Here is a 27,260-nt window from a genome sequence, read left to right as displayed (position 1 = left end):
GAGCATATCCTCCAAAATCTGAATTGTTCGCTCTGACTGTCCGTCGGTCTGCGGATGAAAGGTTGTGCTGAGTTCTACGCGGGTCCCCAATTCACTCTGTACTGATCTCCAAAAATGTGAAGTAAACTGAGGGTCTCTATCTGATATGATGGAAATTGGCACACCGTGCAACCGAACTATCTCCTAAATATAAATCTGGGCCAACCTCTCCGAAGTATACGTAGTAACAACTGGAATAAAGTGTGCCGACTTGGTCAACCTGTCGACAATGACCCAAACTGCATCAAACTTCCGCAAGGTCCGCGGCAACCCAACTACAAAGTCCATAGTAATGCGTTCCCATTTTCACTCCGGTATAGTCATCTGCTGAATTAGGCCACCTGGCCTCTGGTGCTCATATATAACTTGCTGGCAATTTAGACACCTAGCTACACACTCAACTATGTCCTTTTTCATCCTCCACCACCAATAATGCTGCCTCAAGTCACGATACATCTTCATAGCACCTGGATGAATAGAATATCGAGAACGGTGTGCCTCCTCTAGAATCCTTTTCCTCAGTCCATCCACATTAGAAACACATAAACGATCCTGGAGTCGCAGAATACCATTCGCGCCACTAGTAACTTCCTTGGCACTACCCCGTAGTACCGTTTCTCGAAGAACCATTAAGTGTGGATCATCAAACTAGCGAGCCTTGATCTGCTCAAATAGTGAAGGCTGGGCCACAAAACATGCAAGAACTCGGCTGGGCTCCGAAATATCCAGCCTCACAAGTCTGTTAGCCAGGGATTGAATATCCAAAGCTAATGGTCTCTCCTCTCCTGAAATGAAAGCCAGACTACCCATACTCTCCGCCTTTCTACTTGTCACGACCCAAAATCGCACCACAGGCGTCATGATGGCACTTAGTCTCTAAGACTAAGTAAGCCAATTTTCATTACTTTTCGAAATCATTTTTTCTAACATATATAATTTAATAAAAATGTCGAAACTAACAGCGAAAATAATTACAAACAACCTCCCAAGACTAGTAGTACTGAGTCACGGACTCTAACTGAATACATGGAATGATCTCAAGGATCGAATGCTCAATACTGTTTGATTAATAATTAACAGTACAATAAAATAAAAAGACTTCAAGGGACTGCGGTGACCAAGCAGCTCTATCTTGAATCCTTGCAATCACACTTTAACTATGTCAGAGTCCAATAGCTCTAATATCCGGCTCTGTATAAAAATGTGCAGAAGTGTAGTATGAGTACACCACGGTCGGTACCCAGTAAGTATCAAGACTAACCTCAATGGAGTAGAGACAAGGTACAACCAAGACACTAACCAGTCTAATTACCTGTGCAATATAGCATATAAAATATAGAAAACAAACAATAATAAGGGCAATACAATTCATCTAGTGATATGCCCGGCATGGCAACAAGAACACTATTAATATTACTCAACAAATAATAAATATAAGTACACCCAATTAAAATAAGTTCTTAAAATAATTATCTTTCACATATAATTCTTCCAAATAACTCTCTTTTAAAATATAATTCCCTCAAATAAATATCCTTCAAATATAATTCCTTCAATAAATCATTTTCAAATATAATTTCCTCCATAAATATCTTTCACATACAATTCCTTCAAATACTACTTTTTGAATAAAAATCCTTCTAAATAAATATTTTGAATATAATTCTTTCAATTAAAAGTCATCATGTGACACCTCATTTCATAATCATAAAAATACGGGTCTCAGCCCTTTTCATATTTTTCGCTGCACCTCGTGCCCATTTTTCATATCATATATGCACGGACAATTCACGTGCCAATAATAAAACCATCATATTTTCCACGGCACTTTGTGCCCACATTTCATAACTCAACTGCACGGACAATTCACGTGCCAATATCATTATTATTTACTCACGGCACCTCGTGCTCACATTTCTTTTCATAATTCGCCTAGCAATAGACACGGGCTCCCAATTTCAACATAAATCAAATTATTATCAATTTACCAACAACACGATAAATTGCACAAGGTATAAAAATAAATACAAGGAAAGTCACAACATCACATAAAATCACCAATGCAACCACTCCACATCATCACATATCATCCCTGACAATAGCCACCCTTATCTCTCCTATAGCCACCCTTATCACTCTTATAATAGCCTCCATTATCCCTCTGCCCTGACAATATCAATAGCCACCCTTATCGCTCCTATTGCCACCCTTATCTCTCCTATAACCACCCTTATCGTTCCGCTCAGACAATACTCCAACACACATAACAATAGTGAAATGCCACCCTTATGTCCTCAGAATAATAACTCAAATAACATAATAATTTATACGGAATATCATCATGGCAACATACAAAATCAATTCATATCACGATTTGCCCAATGGCCGCAACCAATTTCAAAGATATAACAAAATCAATTAATTTCACAACAATTAGCCCAAGGCTCCACACAAGGTGTATAAAATCTCAAAATCAATCAATATAGATAGAAAATAATCAGCATAGGGCAACGCCTTCATTAATCCAAATTTAGATAATTATATTAACACTTCTTCTTAAGCTTACTTAATTAATTATTTGCAGATGAAAAATCCATAATGAAATTAATTTCCAAGAAATATCAAATCATCAAACACACGGAATTCACATAAAATCCAAGTAACAATAATACCAAATTATTATATAAAATACAAACTTGAGAAATAAGGAATGGGGCGTGATAATTCAAGGATTTACTAATACCAACAATTATCCAATTTAATACATAAAATCCCTAAAACTTTAAACCAATAAAATTTTTACATATAAGTCCGAGTACGTACTCGTCACCTCGCGTACACGGCTTTTCATATTTCACAAATGGCACATAAAACTTGATGCCTAAGGGGTAATTCCTCCACTCGAGTTTAGGCAAGACACTTACCTTTTTGAAGTTATGCTAATTTTCCAAAATAACCTTCTTGCTTGAATTGACCTACGGACAACTCAAATCTATCCAAATTAATTGTACAACTTCATTAAAATTCATCGAAAATAATTCCGGATAATAATACGTCGACTTAAAATTTTATTCCAAAAAAGTCAACTAAAGTCAATGCGGGACTCGCCTCTCGGAACCCAACATAAATTTTATGAAATCTGGACACCCATTCTGATACGAGCTCAACCATACCAATTTTATCAAATTCCAATAACAAATCGACCTCCAAATCTTAAATTGAACCAAGAGGGTTTTCACAATTTTTCCAACTTAATTCACCGATTAGATGTTAAAAACAATCATGGATTCGGGTAATTTAATAAATATTGAGTTAAGAACACTTACCCCATTATTTTCCTTGAAAAACTCCCGAAAATCGTCTCTTCCCGAGCTCCACTTTGGCAAAAATGAAAAATGGGACGAAGTCCCATTTTCAGAACTTAATGTTTCTGCCCAGGCATCAAAGCATCGCGAACGCGGAAGACTGATCGCGTTTGCGAAGAAGAAAACTGAAGGCTGCAATTATAATATCAAGGTATCGTGTAATTATTATTATTAGGCACGATTTCTGCCGAGGTCATACGACCCGATCAAGAATGTCGTGTACACTGCCGAGGGACATGCGGCCGATCCATAGATGCATCTATACTGCCGAGGCGTTCGGCCCACTCCACAAGAAAGGAAGACATTTTCTTATGAATCTTCGGAATGAAAAGTTATTATAATATTAACACGTAGGATGTTCAATCTCTATTAACAATTCAATAATTTACACAAAATTCGAGTATATGAAGTTTCGATCGTTTACTATTTCCTCAAATAATTTGAATATAATTCAAGTAATTTAATTAAATAAAAGGAGCAACTATCACAAGTAAATCATGATTTGAGTCTTAAACTACCCAGACATTAATATAATTAGTAGCTACGCTCGGACTCTCGTCACCTCGTGCGTACGTAGCCCCCCACAATTAGCAGCAATTATTAATATGAATCACCTATGGGGTAAATTCTCTCTTACAAGATTAAGCAACAGACTTACCTTGTCTCAAAGCCCATTTCCCGATCACAATGTCGCGTAAAATCTCAATTCGGTGCCGAAAAATCCAAAACTATACAAAAGTTATAAAAAAATAATTAATACAAGCTCAATAATTCAAAATTAGACTATTAAATAAATTACCCTATCCAAAAATGGTAAATTTTTAAAATTCATCCCGGACCCACATGCCCGAATTCTAAAAAATTTTGGAGGAAAACGTTATCCATAATCTCAAGAACTCAAATATACAATTTTCATCCAATTCCATAACCATTTTCGTGTTTAAAATCTCATTTTTATACAAATCTAGATTTTTCCTCTAACCCTTGATTTTCACAAATTTACAGGTTATAATCTACCCATAATCTATGTATTTAACTCAAGGTGTATAGGATTAACTTACCTTCAAGTTGCTAGTTGTAATCCCCTCCCAAAAGCTCCAAAATCGCCCAAAAATGGAGAAAATACGGGCTAAAAATGACTAAGCCTCGTCCCTTTTTAAGGTTCTGCCCAGACAGTATTTCCGCATCTGCGATGCCTGGGCCGAATTTGCAGCGTCGTTTCTGCGAACCACGGTTCGCTTCTGCGGAAGTGTCACGACCCAAAATCTCATCAGTCATGATGGCGCCTATGTCAATACTAGGCAAGTCCACAATCTTAATAAACTGTCATATCTTTTAAATTTGAAAACAAATTAATTAAATTCAGCGGAAGAATTCTCACAATACAGATAAAAATTACTCCCCAAAATCCGGTGTCACTGAGTACATGAGCATCTAATATGAATACAAAGTCTGACTTATAAAATCATTGTCTGAAAATATAGAACAATACAATAATTAAACAGGAAAGGAATAAATTTTGCGGACGTCAAGCAGCTACCTTGATAGTCCCCAACAGAATTATTTTCGAAATCTAGCTGCCGCCGTATTCAGGAGCACCTAGATCTGCACACGAGCTGCAGAGTGTAGTATGAGTATAACTAACTCAATAAGTAACAAGACTAACCTCTGGGCTGAAAGTAGTGACGAGCTCCGCAGGTACAGTCCAGTATAAATAATGGTACAAAAATGTAGGCATGCTTTTAAGTTTAACAGTTAAACTCAGTACAAGTAAAATAGATCAATACTGCATGATATGAGGAATATGACATCTCAGTAGAAAGACCTCATGAAAATACTGGTCACAAATTATCCGGTCACTCGGTACTGTTTATGGCCAATCTAGCCCAGGGGTGTTCCAACCCGTATATAAATACACATCACTCAGTACCGTATAAGGCCAATCCAGCCCTGGGGTAATTTATCCCCAAATGTAAATGATACGGACAAGATCCATGTCCAGGTAAATTCATTAAAATATAAATAAATAAGGCAAGTCCATGCCCTGGGAAATCCATCCCGAATATATATAATCATCTACGCTCACTGGGGGTGTGTACAGACTCCAGAGGGGCTCCTTCAACCCAAGCGTGATATAAAGCCTTTATGGCCTACTGCAGCCGGCCAGTCCCGATCCGTGTAATAATAAAGCCTATAAGGCCTGCTGCAGGCGGGCAGCCCCGATCCATATAATAATAATAATAATAATAATAATAATAATAATAATAATAATAATAATAATAATAATAATAATAATAATAATAATAATAATAATAATAATAATAATAATAATAATAATAATAATAATAATAATAATAATAATAATAATAATAATAATAATAATAATAATAATAATAATAATAATAATAATAATAATAATAATAATAATAATAATAATAATAATAATAATAATAATAATAATAATAATAATGTATAAAGCCATTATGGCATGCTGCAGGCGGGCAACCCCGATCCATTTAATGATAACATACATAAAGCCAATATGGCCTGCTGCGGCGAGCAATCCCATAAATATCCTCACAATGGACGAATATGACTGAGTGTGAAATGTATATATTTTTTTGAAACAATTGAATCAACAGCAACATGACCCCATGGGTCCCAAAAATATTGGCACGTAGCCTAAACATGATCTTTAATAAAAGCCTCACTCAATTTCTTTAACACGTGGGAAATGTTCAGATAATAACATGATTCTTTAATTTTTACAACTTCACAGGATTTATTAAAGTCACAAGTTCTATGGTGCACGTCCACACGCTCGTCAACTACCGTGTGCGTCACCTCCAAACAGTTTGTATAACACCAATTCGAGGATTCATACCCTCAGAACCAAGTTTAGAAGTGTTACTTACCTCAAACTGTGTAATTTTTCACTCTGATATGCCTTTGCCTCGTGAATTGGTTTCCAAACGCCTAGAATCTAGCCACAATTAATTCGATTCAGTCAATAAAATTTATTGGAATTAATCCCATAAGAAAATACTAATTTTCCAACAAAATTCAAAATTTATCTCAAAAATCGCATGTGGCACCCACGTCTCGGAACCCGACAAAAGTTATAAAATCCGAAAGCCCATTCAACCACAAGTCTAACCATACCAATTTTACCAAAATCCGACCTCCAAACCCTCAAATTTTATTTTCAAATCCCTAGGTTCAAATCCCCGATTTATACCTCAAAAACACGTAATCTAGTCGAATTATTCGATGATAAGTCAATATTATGGAGTAGAAATGAACGCAAGTGACTTACCTCAAGTTTCCCTTGAATTCTCTCTGAAAATCGCCCCAAAATCCGTGCTTGAAGGTCCAAAAAATGGAAAAACTCGGAACCCCTTCGAAATGTATACTGTCCGGGGGTTTCGCACCTGCGACTTACTTAGCCGCTTTTGCTGTCTCGCAAGTGCGAGAATTCAACCGCTTCTGCGATTTCGCCAAGCCTCCACTGGAGTCGCTTTTGCGAGCTAGGAGCCGCTTCTGCAGGCTCGCATTTGTGAGTCTCGCTCCGCTTTTGCGGAAATCTTGCTTCTACAATGGCTGGTGCGCATATGCGGCTCCGCACCTACGATCAAACCTCCGCAGGTGCGAAAATATCTGAAGCAAAAATTCCAGCAGTGGTTTTAAGTCCGAATTTTATCCGTTAACCATCCGAAACTCACCCGAGGCTCCGGAGACCTCAATCAAACATATCAACAAGTCCTAAAACATCATACGAACTTAGTCGAACCCTCAAATAACCTCAAACAATGCTAAAACCACGAATCATACCCCAATTCAAGCCTAATGAACTTAAAAATTTCAAGTTTCCACAAACGACACCGGAACCTATCAAATCAAGTTCGATTAACCTCAAATTTTGCACACAAGTCATAAATGACATAACAAACCTATTAAAGTTTTCAGAATCAAATTTCGACCCCGATATCAAAAAGTCACCCCTGGTCAAACTTCCCAAAAATTTGACTTTTGTCATTTCTAGCCTAATTTCACTACGAACCTCCAAATAATTTTTCCGACACGCTCCTAAGTCCAAAATCACCATAAGGCCTGCTGCAGGTGGGCAGCCCCGATCCATATAATAATAATAATAATAATAATAATAATAATAATGTATAAAGCCATTATGGCGTGCTGCAGGCGGGCAGCCCCGATCCATTTAATGATAACATACATAAAGTCAATATGGCCTGTTGCGGCGAGCAATCCCATAAATATCCTCACAATGGACGAATATGACTGAGTGTGAAATGTATATATTTTTTTGAAACAATTGAATCAACAGCAACATGACCCCATGGGTCCCAAAAATATTGGCACGTAGCCTAAACATGATCTTTAATAAAAGCCTCACTCAATTTCTTTAACACGTGGGAAATGTTCAGATAATAACATGATTCTTTAGTTTTTACAACTTCACAGGATTTATTCAAGTCACAAGTTCTATGGTGCACGTCCACATGCTCGTCAACTATCGTGTGCGTCACCTCCAAACAATTTGTATAACACCAATTCGAGGATGCATACCCTCAGAACCAAGTTTAGAAGTGTTACTTACCTCAAACCATGTAATTTTTCACTCTGATATGCCTTTGCCTCGTGAATTGGTTTCCAAACGCCTAGAATCTAGCCACAATTAATTCGATTCAGTCAATAAAATTTATTGGAATTAATCCCATAAGAAAATACTAATTTTCCAACAAAATCTGAAATTTAGCTCAAATATCGCCCGTGGGGACCACGTCTCGGAACCCGACAAAAGTTACAAAATCCGAAAGCCCATTCAACCACAAGTCTAACCATACCAATTTTACCAAAATTCGACCTCCAAACCCTCAAATCTTATTTTCAAATCCCTAGGTTCAAATCCCCGATTTATACCTCAAAAACACGTAATCTAGTCGGATTATTCGATGATAATTCAATATTATGGAGTAGAAATGATCGCAAGTGACTTACCTCAAGTTTCCCTTGAATTCTCTCTGAAAATCGCCCCAAATTCTGTGCTTGAAGGTCCAAATGGCAAAACTCGGAACCCCTTCAAAATGTATACTGTCCAGGGGTTCCGCACCTGCGACTCACCTAGCCGCTTCTGCGGTCTCGTAGGTGCGAGAATTCAACCGCTTCTGCGGTTTTGCCAAGCCTCCACTGGAGTCGCTTCTGCGGGCTCGCATTTGCAAGCCTCGCTCCGCTTCTGCGGAAAGCTTGCTTCTACAATGACTGGTGTGCACATGCGGCTTCGCACCTATGATCAAACCTCTGCAGGTGCGAAAATACCTAAAACAAAAATTCCAGCAGTGGTTTTAAGTCTGAATTTTATCCGTTAACCATCCGAAATTCACCCGAGGCCCCCGGGACCTCAACCAAACATACTAACAAGTCCTAAAATATAATACGAACTTAGTCGAACCCTCAAATCACCTCAAACAACGTTAAAACCATGAATCATACCCCAATTCAAGCCTAATAAACTTTGAAATTTCAAGTTTCCACAAACGACGCCAGAACCTATCAAATCAAGTCTGATTAACCTCAAATTTTGCACATAAGTCATAAATGACATAACGTACCTCACATTCAGAATTTCTTTTCAAGACCCGAACCTCACATCTACACACTGTATGAGTTTGAACAAGCAGTATCAAGCCATAACCATAAACCCAGATATAGTCACATAACATACTACACAACTCACAAGCTCGCAGCATCATTCCCGATCACAGTAACTGCACCAAACTAACCCAGTACTAGTATTAAACCCCATATCAAGACAAACTTCGTTCAAAAACCTTCGTACACTGTTGATATTTAAAGAAGCATGTGGAATCTCATAACCAATTATTAGATCAGCAAGTCATGGAGCTCTCTCGCCCCAATCCGAACCATAATCACTTTCTAAGTCGACTTTCAATATTATCCTCCCAATATACCGTAATCAAACCTGATAGTACCCATTCTTGGTCGAATGACCTTATAGTATTAAACAAAACTATCACATTGACATGCCACACCAATACAACTCAATCCACAACTGCGCAACCTTGTACCCAAAATGGAAGATGTATCAAAGTAGAGAACCGTATTGTAAGTTCAACAAGTACCACAACAACTATAACGCTATAAGCTCATAATATATAGTAGAACTAAGACACACAAATTTAATAACAGTAACCAGCTCTTCTAGAGCTCACATTAACATCACTCGCACGGACAACTCACGTGTTATAGTATCAATATTTGGACCCGCACGGATAACTCACGTGCCAATAATATAAATATCTGGACCCGCACGGACAACTCACGTGCCAATAATACCAGTATATGGATCCGCACGGACAACTCGCATTCCAATAACTTAATCCGACTGGCATGGTCACAGGCCTTTAATCCTACAGTCTTTAGCTATATGTCCTAATTTTTCACAGTTATAACAAGTACATTCTGTTAGTTTCTTTTTTGGTCTAAATGGTCTTTTAGTCTGGTAATTTTTTACATAATATCTTTTTCTTGGTTTTTTATTTTTATATTTTGATCTATATTTATTATATTTCTTTGTTTTCTATTTTTTATCATATTTATCTGTACATCCAAATACGGACAAGATCCATGTCCAGGTAAATTCATTACAATATAAATAAGTAAGGCAAGTTCATGCCCTAGGAAATCCATCCCGAATATATATAATCATCTACACTCACTGGGGATGTATACAGACTCCAGAGGGGCTCCTTCAGCCTAAGCGTGATATAAAGCCTTTATGGCCTACTGCAGGCGGGCAGTCCCGATCCGTGTAATAATAAAGCCTATAAGGCCTGCTGCAGGCGGGCAACCCCGATCCATAAAATAGTAAAGCCTATAAGGCCTGCTGCAGGCGGGCATCCCCGATCCATATAATAATAATAATAATGTATAAAGCCATTATGGCATGCTGCAGGCGGGCAACCCCGATCCATTTAATGATAACATACATAAAGCCAATATGGCCTGCTACGGCGAGCAATCCCATAAATATCCTCACAATGGACGAATATGACTGAGTGTGAAATGTATATTTTTTTTTGAAACAATTGAATCAACAGCAACACGATCCCATGGGTCCCAAAAATATTGGCACGTAGCCTAAACATGATCTTTAATAAAAGCCTCACTCAATTTCTTTAACACGTGGGAAATGTTCAGATAATAACATGATTCTTTAATTTTTACAACTTCACAGGATTTATTCAAGTTACAAGTTCTATGGTGCACGTCCACACGCTCGTCAATTATCGTGTGCGTCACCTCCAAACAGTTTGTATAACACCAATTCGGGGATTCATACCCTCAGAACCAAGTTTAGAAGTGTTACTTACCTCAAACCATGTAATTCTTTACTTCGCTATGCATTTGCCTCATGAATTGGTCTCCAAACGCCTCGAATCTAGCCATAATTAATTCGATTTAGTCAATAAAATTTATTGAAATTAATCCCATAAGAAAATACTAATTTTCCAACAAAATCCAAAATTTATCTCAAAAATCGCCCGTGGCACCCACGTCTCGGAACCCGACAAAAGTTACAAAATCCGAAAGCCCATTCAACCACGAGTCTAACCATACCAATTTTACCAAAATCCGACCTCCAAACCCTCAAATCTTATTTTCAAATCCCTAGGTTCAAATCCCCGATTTACACCTCAAAAATACGTAATCTAGTCGGATTATTCGATGATAAGTCAATATTATGGAGTAGAAATGATCGCAAGTGACTTACCTCAAGTTTCCCTTGAATTCTCTCTGAAAATCACCCCAAATTCCGTGCTTGAAGGTCCAAAAAATGGCAAAACTCGAAACCCCTTCGAAATGTATACTGTCCGGGGGTTCCGCACTTGCGACTCCCTTAGCCGCTTCTGCGGTCTCGCAAGTGCGAGAATTCAACCGCTTCTGCGGTTTCGCCAAGCCTCCACTGGAGTTGCTTTTGCGAGCTAGGAGCCGCTTCTGCAGGCTCGCATTTGCGAGGCTCGCTCCGATTTTGCGGAAAAGCTTGCTTCTACAATGGCTGGTGCGCATATGCGGCTTCGCACCTATGATCAAACCTCCGCAGGTGCGAAAATACCTGAAGCAAAAATTCCAGCAGTGGTTTTAAGTCCGAATTTTATCCGTTAACCATCCGAAACTCACCCGAGGTCCCCGGGACCTCAATCAAACATACCAACAAGTCCTAAAACATCATACGAACTTAGTCGAACTCTCAAATCACCTCAAACAATGCTAAAACCACGAATCATACCCCAATTCAAGCCTAATGAACTTTGAAATTTTAAGTTTCCACAAACGACACCAGAACCTATCAAATCAAGTTCGATTAACCTCAAATTTTGCACACAAGTCATAAATAACATAACAGACCTATTAAAGTTTTCAGAATCGGATTTCGACCCCGATATCAAAAAGTCACCTCCTGGTCAAACTTCCCAAAAATTCGACTTTTGTCATTTCAAGTCTAATTCCACTATGAACCTCCAAATAATTTTTCGGACACGCTCCTAAGTCCAAAATCACCATACGGAGCTATTGGAATCATCAAAACTCCATTTTGGGTTAGTTTACGCATAAGTCGACATCCGGTCATAATTTTAACTTAAGCTTTAAACCTTGAAACTAAGTGTTTCAATTCATTCCAAAACCTCATCGGACCCGAACCAATTAACTCGGTAAGTCATAAAACAACTGTAAAGCATAAATTGAACAGCAAATGGGGAAACAGGGTTGTAATACTCAAAACGATCGGCCGAGTCGTTACAGGAAAAACCCAAGGCTGACCAGGCTTGCTTCTGCGGACAAAGACCCACTTCTGCACCAAGTCTGTCGCTCATGCGGCTCATCTCTCACACCTGTGGCTGGCCCAACGCAGGTGCGATTCTGACAGCAGTTGGGAGCTTCAGCTTTGGCTCCCAATTTCCAACTTGGTCCGAGCCTCGTCCGATTAACCCCCGAGGCCCCCGGAGCCCCACCCGAACATACCAACAAGTTTGAAATCATAAAACGGACTTGCTCGAGCCCTCGGAACGTGTAAAACAACATCAAAATTAAGAATCATACCTCAAACCAAATTGATTCAACTTAAAATTTTCAAAATTTTCAAACTTACTCCGAACGCGCCGAAACATACTTAAACTACTCGAAATGACACCAAATTTTGCGTGCAAGTATTAAATCACCATATGGAGCTAGTCTCAGGATCGGAATTCCAAACGGACCTCAATTAATCCAAAACTTACTCCAAACCAAATTTAAAGAACATTTAAACCTTCAAATAGTTGATTTTTCCTATTAAGTGCTGAAACGCTCCCAAGTTGTCGAAAACTCGATTCGAACATACGCCCAAGTCCAAAATCATCATACGAACCTATTGGAACCGTCAAATCCCGATTCCGGGGTCATTTTCTCAAAATGTTGACCGAAGTCAAACTTAGCATTTTAAGGCCAACTTAAGGAATCAAGTATTCCGATTTCAACCCGAACACTTTCAAATTCTGAACCAACCGTCCCCGCAAGTCATAAATTAGTAAAAGCACATACATGGAGTTTTATTTAGAGGAACGAGGTTCTAAAAGTCAAAATGACCGGTTGGGTCATTGTATTCTCCACCTCTTAAACAAACATTTGTTCTCGAACGGGTTTAGAATTTTACCTGGAGTGCTGAATAAGTGTGGATATCTGCTCCGCATGTCCTCCAAGGTCTCCCAAGTCGCTTCCTCGACTGGTTGGCCCATCCACTGTACTTTTACTGCAGTAATCTTCTTGGACCTCAACTGGCGAACCTGTTTATCAACAATGGCAACTGGCTCCTCTTCATAACCCAAACTCTTATCTAGCTGAGCCGTGCTGAAGTCTAATACATGAGATAGGACGGCATGATACTTCTGAATAGTATTGTATTTTCTGTTTAAGGAACATCATTGGATATCCTATATAAGTATTAGATATGTTTCATTAAAGTCTTTCTACTTGATTTTACATTGAGTCTAAAACTTCTCATGTTCAAGAAATATATGCTTCACAGAGCTGATCTTTGTTGACATGTCTTTAACCTTTTCACATAAGTTATGGATTAAATGAGAACCATATTTCTTTTGTGGAATTTAAATGAAATTACTTTTTATTTTTTTTTTAATTTCTTCAAAATCTAAAGAACTTGATATTTTTGCGTGGGGAAGCTTTCTATTAATTGATATTTTCCATTTTAGTATATTTGCATGCATGTACATAAATATTTTGTTGATTCCATCTCACCTAAATTTATAACAAGATCACTTTATAAGTTAACTTTTTTATGACAGCTGACGAGTGTCTAGCGTATATAAAATTCTAGCTCGTACTTTATCAAATAATAGTATAGAAAGATGTCGAACCCACAGAGATTGGTTTATCTATTCTACAGGCGTTTCTTGTTTTAATTACTATTTGAGAAAATCATAAAGAGTTTAGTTGTGAATTAACTAACTAAAAATGCACGAATAGAGCAATAGAAAATATTTTATTTTTCACAAATATAATAAAAAGGTGTTGGGATCCTGACTTCACTTAATATTTCTATTATATAGTAGAATTATTATTCTTCTCTATTTCTCAAAAATGTATAAATGCTTCTCACGATTACAAATATATATTATTACTAAAGTTGAATAATTAATTACACTCCTCTCGGTTATACAAATTAATCTTCAAAATAGTAATATCAAAGAACAAGAAATATATGATTGAACTAAAACATGCTCTTGTTAGTAAGTCCCTTTCGGTTACCCTACTTGTTATAACTGATTATTACACTATTCGCCTCTCTCGATTACAAATAAGTATAAAATTAGTTATAACATAAAAGAGATAGATGTTACTGAATAAATATTAACATTTATCAATACTACAATTAACTATATTATTTCTTCCGCCTCTCTCGATTACAGAATTAATAAACAATTAATATATAGTACAAGATAGATAGATGTTAATAAATCAAATAACGTCTAACTGTAAAAGCAGGTAAAAGTTAAATAAATTTTTTTAACTCAAGCATGTGAATTTGAGGAATAATATCTACTATTATATAGACATATTAAGATCTGTCTTTCTCCCAACACAAGAAAAGTTACTCCATACTGGAATTAGTACTAACAATGAAAATATTCTTGTCCACTAAATAAGAAAATAGAAAGAAATATTCAAGAAAAAGAATTCTCCCTATTTAATTAAAAGCAAGAACTAGAGTAATTTCCTACACTGGAATTTAATTAGAAACAACAACTAAACCACTATTATGATTTAAAAGAAAAGATAACTCGATACTAGTGAAAGAAATAAAGCAGAGAAGCTTTAAGAATTTGGATTCAGACTTCTAGCTCTATGCTTTCTCTCCACTCCGATACCCTCTTCTGATCGGGCAACATCTTCTTCTTCTTCTTATATAAGAAAATTTCATGATGACTTCTCGATTTGGTGCTAGATTTTCATGGCAAATCTAGATTTTGCATTTGCAGAGATGAGAATTCGACTTCTCGATTTGGTTCTAGATTTTCATGGCAAATCTAGATTTTGAATTTGCAGAGATGAGAATTATGTCATTCTAAATTTAGATTTCGTCGATTTCATCATGGCAAATCGAGACTTGGTGCATTATCACTGTAATAATGAATCATAGCTCAATCTTACACTTCTTTGTTGTATTTTTCTTGAATATTTATTTTTCTTTTTTCATGCTGCGCACAACAATTCTTCTATAATTATTCCTGCAAAATAAAGTTAAGAATATGAAGGAAACATGATAATGAGAGAAATTATGTAGGTAACATCTAGTAAAATGCACTTATCAATTGCGCGAAGCGCGAGCAAATTAACTAGTTCTTATTTCAAATGAAGCATCACTTAAAGTATCCTCTATGGGTTTTCAAGCAAACATGAAGTGCTTTATATTTCATTAACGTTGTTTTGAACTGATACATGTGAAATACTCATATCTAAGAATATGATCTTAAAAAAAAACAGAATATAGAGGTACAAAAAAGTGTAGAGAGGCGGCAGATTAAGATACGTTCCATATTAAATTAAAAGTCTTAAAAAACACTTTTAATACTTGTATCTAAGAGTAACCCAACTATTTTGGCACTCAATTAAGGGATCAGAGAATAAGGAAAGAGGAGAGTAGAGAAAAGAGGAAAATTGTGTAACTAAAACTTTAGTCATTTCAATTGTAAGAAGCAATAGTCGAGTGGGGAAGATGTGGCTTTTCAGACTTTTTTAGAACTTTTTCCGTTATAGTAGTAATAATAATTAGTAAAGTAAAGTCTATTGGATTTAAAGCCTCTTCAGCTTTAAAGCCCATACCCATAAAGCTTTAAAAAAAAAGCAGCAGCCAGTTAAAAGGAAAATGAGGCGGAAAAAAAGTAGTAAAAGTAGAAAGAGAAGAAAGCACACATGCAGACGCAGGGGCATGTGGAAAGCAACGAGCAAAGTTGCAAATGAATGGGGCAAAATGATCCATAAACCCGACCCGCATAACATAATACCCAGTAAAGTTCGCCAACTCCCTTGTGTATATGTTGCCATCCATGCACTACTCCATTTGCTTTCCAATTCCTCTCCTCAATTTGAAAGCAAAGGTTTCTATATGGAGTTGATGAAGCGCGTCTGCTCTGACTCTCCATATGTATGTTTCCTTTTTTCTTTTTCCTCGTCCATAACACAAGTTTCTTCTGATTTCACTATAATTTACTTTTTTGATCATTTCTCCTTGCCAAGCATCTTTCTTTCTTCTATCTTTTATTTATAGTCCAGTTTATGCATTAGAAAACTGCTCTTTTCTTGAAATTTTATGACAGATTTTGTTTTCAAGAACTCAAGATTCTAAGTAGAGTAGATAGATATTCACCCACTTTGCTTCCAACTCGTGAGATACCTCCTCGATTATTTTGGACTCTGTTTACTATAGCCTTAAAGACAGAGACAGGGGCATGCTTGACTCTATAGGAAGTATAAAACTTTTGAAAGAATGTGGCTTGGCAATTGTAGTTCTCAACAAGTTTCTAATGGAGGAAATCACATAGGATTTTGGCACATAAGAAGGATATATAGAGATGAAAACATGGCTCCGGAAGTGTTCATGTCTTTTATTTTTTTTGATAAGGTAAATTGTATTAATCAAAAGGGAGAAAAAAACTCCCGCATACAAGAAGTATACAAAAAGTAGAGAATTTACATCAGAACATGATTCCCTACAAATGACGCCCAATCTTCTACACAAGTAGGGGCTACATGTGTGCACCAAAAAGCGATCAGAGATAAAAGACTATTCTTAAGATGTGAAAACGAAGACTCAATCCCCTCAAAAACTCTCTTATTTCTCTCTCCCCAGACTAACCACATGAGAGCTAACGGGGCGAACTTCCACGCCTTTTGCTTGCTTCTTCTACGGAAACCGGCCCAGCTATATAGCATTTCCTTTACAGTGTTTGGCATCACCCATTGAACACCAAAGAGATTCAGGATTGCCCTCCATAGACCCCAGGATACAGGGCAATGCAGCATAAGATGATCAACTTCTTCCCCTGAGCTTTTACACATGTAGCACCAACTAACATGTGTAATTCCTCTCTTTCGCAGATTTTCAGATGTCAAGATCACTCCCTTCGCTGCTAGCCACGCGAAGAAACACACTTTCGTGGGCGCCTTAGGAATCCAGATAGATGAGTATGGGAAAGTAGCCTCCTGTCTCACCAACATACTCTGGTAGAAGGACTTTACGGTGAACAAGCCATCATCACGCAACCCCCATCTCCAAGAGTCATAAGATGGATGGGGCATATCTTGCCCGTATAGCAGTGCCAATAAAATTTGGAGCTCCGTAATCTCCCAATCTTGCATGTTCCTTCTAAAAGAGAGGTCCCATACTATCTCCCCTTCATGCTCCTTGCGTATTTGTTGGACCATCAATTCCTTCTCGTTTGAAGCTCTGTAGACGTGTGGGAAAGAGACCCTCAGAGTAGCCTCTCCACACCACTTGTGATTCCAAAAGCTGATTCTCCTTCCATCTCCCACCTTGTAAGTGATGCTGCCATAGAAAGCTTCCCAGTTCTTCATGATGTTCCTCCACATGCCACACCCGAACGGTGTTGTGATTGCCTTGGTCCTCCAACCCCCTCCCGTGGAATTATACTTTTCTGCTATGACCTCCCTCCATAGAGCATGCTCTTCTACCCCGAATCTCCACAGCCACTTCCCCAGCAAAGCTCTGTTGAATACCCTGAGATCTTTTACTCCAAGTCCACCCCACTTCTTTGGGGAAGTGACTATCTGCCAATTCACTAGATGAAACTTTCTAGTTCCATCTGCCGCATACCAGAGAAAATTCCTTTGAAGTCGCTCCAGTTTTTCTGTGATGCTCACAGGTGCTTGCAACAGGGATAAGTAATAGGTAGGGATACTTGACAAAGAGCTTTTAATAAGCACTTCCTTACCGCCTTTTGACAAATACCGTTTCTGCCAGCCTGCTAATCGTTTTTCAACCCTTTCAATGACTGGATTCCAAACAGTAGTATCCTTTTTCAAAGCACCCAACGGTAGACCCAGGTAAGTAGTGGGGAGATAGCCCATCTTGCATCCGAGAACATGCGACAAAGCATCAATGTTAGCAACCTCACCCACCGGGAAAATCTCACACTTGCCGAGGTTGATTTTGAGTCCTGATATTATCTGAAACCACTGCAGTACCTGCTTCAGGCAGGTCAACTGATCCATATCGGCATCACAGAAAACTAGGGTGTCATCCGCAAAAAGCAAATGAGAGACCCTTCGGGCACTGAGCACCCCGATCGGAGCTGAGAAACCTCTCAAGAAGCCTCCACTCGCCGCACGATCCATCATTTTACTCAGAGCATCCATCACTAAAATGAATAGCATGGGGGATAGGGGGTCACCTTGCTTGAGCCCCCTGGAGCTGCCAAAGAAACCACACGGGCTACCATTAACCAGGACAGAGAATCTGACTGTTGAAATGCAAAACTTGATCCATCCCCTCCATCTTTCCCCAAACCCCATCCGTTTCATAATGAAGTCCAGGAACTCCCAATTGACATGATCGAAAGCCTTCTCAAGGTCCAACTTGCACAGTAATCCGGATTCTCTATTTTTCCTTCTGGAGTCTACAAGTTCATTTGCCACAAGAGCAGCATCCAGGATCTGCCTACCTTCCACAAACGCATTCTGGGAGGACGAAACGAACACGTCAAGAACCTTCTTTAGTCTGTTGGAAAGCACTTTAGAAATAATCTTGTAAATGCTCCCCACTAGACTGATAGGCCTATAGTCTCTAATACAAGATGCGCTTTCTTTCTTAGGCACAATGGTAATAAAAGAAGCATTGATGCTTCTCTCGAAAGCACCATTCACGTGGAAGTATTCGATGGTTTCCATCAACTCCCCCTTAACAGTGTCCCAACAGAGCTGGAAGAAAGCCAAGGAGAAACCATCAGGCCCAGGGGCCTTATCACCAGCACAACTCGATACAGCATCGTGCACCTCCTCCTCCTCGAAAGCTCTTTCTAGCCACTCATTGTCTCCCTCCCCTATGTGGTTGAACTCTATTCCCCCCAAAGTAGGCCTCCAGCTAATTTTCTCTTCGTATAAGTTCTCATAAAACCCCACTATCGCCCCTTTTACCTCTTCCTCTCCCTCGATCCTTACCCCATCTACAACTAAGGACTCTATGAAGTTTCTCCTTCGATTTGCAATCGCAACCCTGTGGAAAAATTTAGTATTCGAATCCCCCTCCTTTAACCAGAGCGCCCTTGATTTTTGTCGCCAACTAGTCTCCTGAGCTATTGCTAGCTCGACTATTTCACTTTTAACCTCCCCCAATCTCACTTTCTCAGTTTCATCTAGCTTCCTCGCCCCTTCCCCTCTCTCTAATTCCCCCAATTCATGCATAAGCTCCCTCATTTTGACCTCCACCCTCCCGAAGACCTCCTTGTTCTACCTAATAATATCTCCCTTGAGCAATTTGAGTTTCTTCGACAGACGGAATGAGGGTGACCCTGATACCCCGTAGTTGGTCCACCATTCTTTCACTTTGTCACAAAATCCTGGCACTTTCAACCACATGTTCTCGAACCGGAAGGGAGCACGGACCCCCCTCCCTCTGCATCCATCTAGCAAGATAGGCAAGTGATCCGAAGTCAGCCTAGGTAAAGGGATCTGCAACACATTCGGCACCAGCTCATCCCAAGAGGACGATATCAGAAATCTATCGAGTCTGGACCTTGAGTTTGAATCCTCCGCCCTGGCCCAAGTAAACCTTTCCCCTGACAGAGGAAGATCAATGAGAAAGTGATCATTGATGAAGTCAGAAAACTCCTCCATGGCCCTCGAAATCACATTGCACCCTAATCTCTCCTCCGGGAATCTAATTGTGTTAAAGTCTCCACCTATAACCCATGGAATGTCCCATTCCCCCATAATATTAGCAAGTTCCTCCCAGAAAGACACTTTGGACCCTTCCCCTACCGGCTCATACACTCCCCCAAATCCCCACTCCATTCCACTCACTCTATCTTTGACGAGAGCTGCCAAAGAGAAAGCTCCCTTCCTAATCTCCTTTACCTCCAAAATTCTATCATCCCACATAAGTAGAATACCCCCGGCACTTCCCGCTGCAGGGACCCAGTCATATTTCACCCAACTACCTCCCCAGAGACTTCTCACGATCGCATCCGACAAAACTTCCATTTTGGTCTCCTAAAAACAAACTAGGTTAGCACCCCACTCCCTAACTCCCACTTTGATGATGGCCCTTTTGTTCGGGTCATTCATCCCCCTGACATTCCATGAAAGGATCTTAACTTCCATAAGCAACAATAGCCCCCATTTCCCCACCCCCCTAGACGAGGTCCCTTTCTCCGTGTCACCCACTCGACCCCTTCTCTGATACACCACTACATCACCTGTTTTATTTTGATTAACACATTTACCCAACTCCCTCCTCGCGCCTTTGTAACAGGGTTGTTGCTCAATCTCCCTCAACAGTTCCAGCACCCTATCTTCCTTCCCTTCAAAAGAAACACCTAAGAACTTCCCAAAGTTTAATAGTTTATCCTCCATCCATAAGGACATGTCCACTTCTCCGATCCGTGACGAAAATGTACATGCGTCTTCTGTAATTACCTTTTCCTTACCCCTACCGGAGGAATGCAAGACCATAGCATTGCTAGTAGTAGGAACTCTGGGTGCCGGGTGGATCACGTCGTTTCGTTGAGAGGCACCAACCTCGGGAAATAATGCCTCTCTTGGAGGAGATTGTATTGTAGCCTCAGCACATCTAAGCACAGTGGGAGATGAAGGGGCGATGGAGCTGGGTCCATCACAGGCGGGGGGCCGTGGAATAACACCGCCAGCTTTTGCCGGTGCTGCCCCTGGAACAATGGCTGAAGAGGAGCACAAGCCCCTAGTGTTTGGTACAGCACTGTTTGAGGCATCATTGGCAGAAGGAGGAGGAGTGACTGCTCCCATATGATTAGGAGCCTTATCGGACGCCGCTTGATATAATTTGGGCCTCTTTGGATCGATTCTAATAGAATTGGGAAAGGTTGCTGGGCCCATGTGTAGAGGCCCAGACATATGCTCGCTGAAATCTTGCCCGACCCTATGATAGTTAAAAGAGGACCGACTCATTCTACCTTTCCAGCCCGCATCACTAACCCATTCACGTTTTGTCCTCCTGTTAGGATTTTGTCTTCTTCTCCCAAGTTCAAACCTCCCGTCACTTCTCGATCTACCGTCTGATTCCAGCTTAGTCCACTGGTCCGGTGAGCCCTCCCCTCCTCTCAGAAACTGGTTTCCCCTTCCCTCCCTTCTATTTGACCTTTCCTTTTCTTCCGCCAAAATCGCAGGCATAAAGACAGGGCGAAATTCAGGGCTCAACCAAACCCTGTAGCTCAAGTAGCCATCTTCCACAACAGTGAAGACAGGGATTCGGCCCCCTTTCCTCACCACAATCCTTACTCGCTAGAGATCGTGCAAGCTGCAAGTGACATCAATGAAACCCCCACAGATTTCCCCAACCTTCTTGAATAGGTCAAGACACCAGAGATGCACCGGGAGACCCACCATGTTGACCACCAATGTTTCGGCAGGGAAACGAGGGTCGAGACACCCATCGTGCTCCACCCATCTGTCTAACTTTAAGAAATTCCCATCAAACCACCTGTTTCCTCTTACGAGAATTTCTGAAGCTTGAGACTCGGTGACAAATCGAAAGAGATATTGCGTGTCACCCAGTTTCGATATTTTCAGCCCGTCCTTTACGTTCCATGCCTCTGCTGCCCAGTTCCTAACAGCTTCTGGGGAACCAACCCATTTGGAGAAAGAGCCAATCAAACAAGAGTCCAAGAAACCTTTACGCCTGAAAGTGTGCTCCTCGGACAGCGAGAAGTGTGGCTCCTGCCCTACGTCAAGCTTTCGCTGGCATCTTCCCCCAAGTTCGAGGGCTGGCCAAGATGCAGCTTTGCTAAAAGACATGCTTTCTAATTTTCTAGATTCTAGGGAGAAGTAGGAGCTTCTCTCTGTAGAGTCCGTCATAGCTAAACCAAGAGCCTCGCAAGGTGACTGACTGAAGAAGGGAAAGTGAGAGGGAGTGAAATCTGGCCGGAAAAAGACACCTCTGTCGCCGGAAAATAGCAAAAGTGGTCGGAAGTTGGAGGTTGATGGATGGGTGAGGTCGGAATAGCCTCTCGAAGAGGCTGTCCGAAGGAAAAAAGTTGGGATCTTGCCTGAAAAGGCGTCACGCGCCGGCGCGTGGGCTAGGGGTCGTCGGAGGTCTGCCGCGCGTGACGGCGCGTGGGGTGTCAGATCCCGGCGATTCTTTCTGGGGTAGAGTCGCGGCAGGGTTGGCTCTCGGATGGTGGTGGTGGAATCCTAGGATTCATGGTTCATGGTGGTGGTGAAGGGGTGGGTTAGTATGTCTGTGTGCTACAGTGCTTCCTTTCAGGGGAAAATTTCATATATCTATTAGTATGTTATTTATCTTCTGTGATTTTAAGACTGAGGGTTTCGTGCTACCTTTTTGTTTTAGACAATTGTACTTTGGATGCTCTTTCTTGGTGTTTGTGGAGTTTGATATACTTAAAGAAGACAAAATAGCATGTCCTTATTTATTATGATTACTCTTTTCTGTCGTAGATATGAAATGCCTTGTTTCATGTTTCTCATTCCTCTACCTAACTAACTTCTCTTTCTGACTCGTAATCATGCAAATTATTTCCATGGAGGCTTCACTTACATAGTTGGATTAATGTTTTCCTTCATGAGGTGCTTCATGGACTAATAGTTACAGGAATTAAATAGGTACCCCGACTAGTAAAGGTTTCCTTGCATCTTCTACCTGCATTGGGTGCAAGCATGGGACTCTTTGACATGATTGTGATAATCAAGAAAATGCTTGACAGTTTTCCTGAACCATATCATGAATGGCTCTTCAGATTCTCACAATTCTCAGTTTGGGTGAGCTTTGCACTTCTGTACCAAATTATGTATTTGTTAGCAGCGGCTTCCATTTTTAATCAGGCATTATACCTTTACAGGCCACTATTCTGCTGGTCCTTAAGTGTGGGCACTGCTATGTCATTTGCTGCAACCCTATCATATGCGTTTGGTGGATGTTGAAATTTCTTCTTTTGGTACCCCATTTACAAAGGGATTTTTCTTCACTTCAGGTATGCCTTTTAATTTACTGGAATTTAAGATGGTGAATATGTTGGATCTATGAAATTTACTTTCTCCGAGGAATACTTGTTTCTGTTGTTAAATGCATCTCAATTCATTTTTAAAATTGCTCCTACAAGTAAACAATCTGGATCTTGTTGCACCTCAGAATTAGGTGATATTCTTTTATTCTTGAGGAATGCATTGAGATACTGTTTATTACTATATTTCAGTTCATGTATTTGTTGAGATACTGTTGTTGTTGTTGTATTTGTGGGCATCTGCTCAAAATGTTGACTCTAATGCCAAAGCAGATTATTAGATTCTCTGCAGTAAAGGTGAAACGAAAAGTGGAAAGTGTTAGCTTTTGAAGCTTTTTGGTTTTCATGGATATACACCCTAAGGTCTATGAACCATCATCTTATGTGAGAGAAAGTATCTGTTGAGTAGGCTTTATTGCTCTTGAACAATTGTTCATGATCAACTCTTGATGCTTGTTCCGATGCACACATTTATCACCTAGATTCTGCTGACCACCGAATATTGAAAGAGTCTACTATAATTTTGCCGTTTCAGGTTCTACTGTCTTAAAGAAAGCTGCAGTGCTTTATTAGATGTGATTTTTGCAGTTTTGATTAATATTATCAGAACCACAGCACGGCCTCAGAGTAGAAGGTAACTTCCTCTTTTTGTTTTTGGCATTATGTAATTGTATTGATACAAAGATCCAGCTGTCTTGAGTCCTCCTAGTGCAGTTGAGTTAATCGCATTGAACATCTATAGAAAGATTAGAGGTTACTTGACAGATGAAAAGTCAAACAAAAAAGAATATCATCCCGGTAGGGATAGGGCTGTTTATTTTGGAATGGCTTCCTGTTATTTATAATGCATAATGGAATCATAAAACACAGTATTTATCCTCTATCACCTTGCTTAAGTTCATTTTGTTTGTGTCAAGATTCTGGTTATTCAACCAGCAATTAATATGTTAAACATTAGAATGTTGATAGTCATATAATCACTTGAATGACTGTTGCTTTGGCTCTCTGAACTTTCTAAATTTTAATATATTAAAAGGGCAGCCCGGTGCACTAAGCTCCCGCTATGCGCGGGGTCCAGGGAAGGGCCAGACCACAAGGGTCTATTGTACGCAACCTTACCCTGCAATCCTGCAAGAGGCTGTTTTCACGGCTCGAACCCGTGACCTCCCGGTCCATGAGATCATGGACCAGTTAATATATACACAATAAATATCCTGCAATAACGTTTTTCCTTTCTATTTACCTACGTTGTGTTGGATTTTCCATGCAGATGCATAGAAGTTTTTGCCTTTTTATCTACCAGGATTCATAATTATATCTAGTTATTTTTTATTATATAGGCTCCATGTGACAATATGAGCTGGCAATAATTTGTAAGAGTTTGAAACTTCAATTATGTTGATTGAACACTGATTGCATAACTAAAAGTTCATCTATAATTTATTAATCGCATGATGATTAATTGCAAAATAAACAGTTCCACGGAGGAATTGCTTCTGCCAAGTAAAATGGACACTGGTCAAGGTAGCTCCGGAGGAGTGGTATGTATATCTTCTCCATTCATCATATGAGATATTTCATGTTATTTATTGAATTCCATCATGGGATTGTTGTAACGTGAAAACAACTGAGACCTGTTTCACCACTTTGGTGATGTCAGAAAGCACTAGTTCTTCTTATAACTACAGTACTTTCTTTATGTGCTGAACCTGTCTACTTTTTTACTTTGCATGCAAACTTTGGTTGCCTATAACATTTTTACTTTCTGTTCTTGTTTCCCTTGTTTATCCTAATCTTGGGACAATGGGTTTCATTGGGATATTAGTCGAAGGGAATTATATGCAACTGCTGGGATCTGATAGGATTCAAATCTATCAAACCTGTAATGGAATGCGGAGTCAAAAGGCAGCTTGACTTTGAAGATTTGCTTGAGCTACCCATTGATATGGATCCTTCATCCTGCCACACTTTGCTGTTAAATTGCTGGAAAGCTCAAGAAAGAAATGAATATTCCCGTCCTTCATTAATCAAAGCAATTTGTCATGCATATGGATGGCCATATTTCCGTCTTGGTCTTCTGAAGGTAATATGTTTTGTGACTGCTTTACGTTAGTCTTGGAAAAATAGAGAAGAACCAATGTGTCCATGTCAGCAAGCTGATGCTTCTTTGATAATCACAGTGATGAGAGTTGTGACTATAATATTGGATGCATATACATTGATTTGATGTTGCAATATCTCAACTTAATGCTTCCTGTGTCTGTTTCTGTTCTCTGTTATCAACTTTCTTAGTTTTCTCTTTCTTTTTCCTTTTTAGTTATGACCAGATAAATCCCAAATTATGCATTTATTACACCAGAAACTTGATTTATAGAGAGATATAGTAGAGACTATTATTCTTAATTATGTTTTCTGCAGGGGTAGACGGTAGTGAAAATTTCAGCTATATTACTCTTTGACCACATTTCGTGCTAAGCACGATGGCCAAGAATTTTAAAAGGTGCAATGATTTTGTATAATGCAAGCTGGTAACTGTCGAAAGTTCTGTCTGATTTTAGGTGACTAACTTTTCATATTGCATACTGTGAGAAGGCACGGGAGAAAATATGTTATTGATATTAGATGAACAATACAATCCAAGAGGTCCTTATTTATAGCTATACTATACAAGGACATACTACTCCTCTACCAATGTGGGACAATACTACACTATATACATGTTGTAAACTAACACTCCCCCTCATGCCGGTGCATACAAATCATATGTACCGAGCTTGTTACATATATAACCAATACGATGACCAGTGAGAGACTTGGTGAAAATATCTGCAAGTTGATCATTCGACCTCACAAACTTTGTAGCAATCTCTCCTAAAAGTATCTTTTCTCTGACGAAGTGACAATCAATCTCAATGTGTTTAGTTCTCTCATGGAACACCGGATTTGATGCAATATGAAGGGCAGCTTGATTATCGCACACAAGTTCCATCCGACTGATTTCACCAAATTTCAACTCCTTGAGCAATTGTTTGGTCCAGACTAGCTCACATGTTGCCATAGCCATTGCTCGATATTCTGCTTCTGTACTAGACCGAGCAACTACATTCTGTTTCTTGCTCTTCCAGGACACCAAATTTCCTCCTACTAAAACACAATATCCAGACGTAGAACGTCTATCAGAAGGTGATCCTGCCCAATCAGCATCTGAGTATCCAATGATCTGCTCATGACCTCGATCCTCAAAGAGTAACCCTTTGCCTGGAGCCGATTTTATATATCGAATAATGCGGACAACTGCATCCCAATGAATGTCACAGGGAGAATTCATAAACTGACTTACAACACTCACAGGATAAGAATTGTCGGGTCTAGTCACTGTGAGATAATTTAATTTTCCAACTAGCCGCCTATAGCTTGCAGGATCGCTAAGCGACTCCCCCTGTCCTGGTATAAGTTTAGAATTCGGATCCATCGGAGTGTCAACAGGTCGCAACAGGTCTGCAACCTATCATCCCCGTCTCCTCAAGAATGTCTAAAGCATATTTTCTTTGAGAAATAACAATACCTGAGCTAGACTGGGCAACCTCAATACCTAGAAAGTACTTTAATCTGCCTAGATCCTTAGTTTGGAAGTGCTAGAAGAGATGCTGCTTTAGATTGGTAATACCATCCTGATCATTGCCAGTAATAACAATATCAACATAGACTACCAGATAAATACAGAGACTTGAAGTAGAGTGCCGATAAAACACAGTGATCAGCTTCACTACGAGTCATGCCAAACTCCTGGATAACCGTGCTGAACTTACCAAACTAGGCTCGAGGAGACTGCTTTAGACCATAAAGTGACCGACGCAAGCGACATACAAGGCCACGAGACTCCCCCTGAGCAACAAAACCAGGTGGTTGCTCCATATAAACCTCATCCTCAAGATCACCGTGAAGAAAGGCATTTTTAATGTCCAGCTGATAGAGTGGCCAATGACGAACCGCAACCATGGATAGAAAAAGGCGGACTGAAGCCACTTTA

At 39.6% G+C, this 27,260-nt stretch overlaps 2 protein-coding genes across 4 annotated transcripts in view; one reads left to right on the top strand and one right to left on the bottom strand.

The window, feature by feature from the left end:
• Positions 1-15,847: 15,847 nt before the first annotated feature.
• LOC142180261 (ABC transporter C family member 13-like) overlaps positions 15,848-27,260 on the top strand; it is a 48,331-nt gene continuing 36,918 nt past the window's right edge. The window contains exons 1-7 of one of the 3 annotated variants that reach the window (XM_075251473.1): positions 15,849-16,146; positions 22,833-22,988; positions 23,069-23,200; positions 23,766-23,864; positions 24,571-24,603; positions 24,708-24,771; positions 25,056-25,313. In XM_075251473.1, coding sequence (XP_075107574.1) covers positions 24,739-24,771; positions 25,056-25,313 — 291 coding nt within the window. In that variant the 5' untranslated portion in view covers positions 15,849-16,146; positions 22,833-22,988; positions 23,069-23,200; ... (1 more) ...; positions 24,571-24,603; positions 24,708-24,738. Of the gene's footprint in view, positions 16,147-22,832; positions 22,989-23,068; positions 23,201-23,765; positions 23,865-24,570; positions 24,604-24,707; positions 24,772-25,055; positions 25,314-27,260 lie in introns of all 3 variants that reach the window. The other 2 variants (XM_075251474.1, XM_075251472.1) reach the window with 2 other exon arrangements.
• Positions 19,467-20,219, bottom strand: LOC142179814 (uncharacterized). Its single transcript, XM_075250694.1, has one exon. The coding sequence runs from the start codon at positions 20,217-20,219 to the stop codon at positions 19,467-19,469; it is 753 nt and encodes a 250-aa protein (XP_075106795.1).

This window comes from Nicotiana tabacum, chromosome 4 (genome assembly GCF_000715075.1).
Source record: "Nicotiana tabacum cultivar K326 chromosome 4, ASM71507v2, whole genome shotgun sequence".
In the NCBI taxonomy this organism is placed as follows: Eukaryota; Viridiplantae; Streptophyta; class Magnoliopsida; order Solanales; family Solanaceae; genus Nicotiana; species Nicotiana tabacum.
Note: the sequence above shows the minus strand (reverse complement) of the source record. Positions and strands in the feature narration are given on the sequence as shown.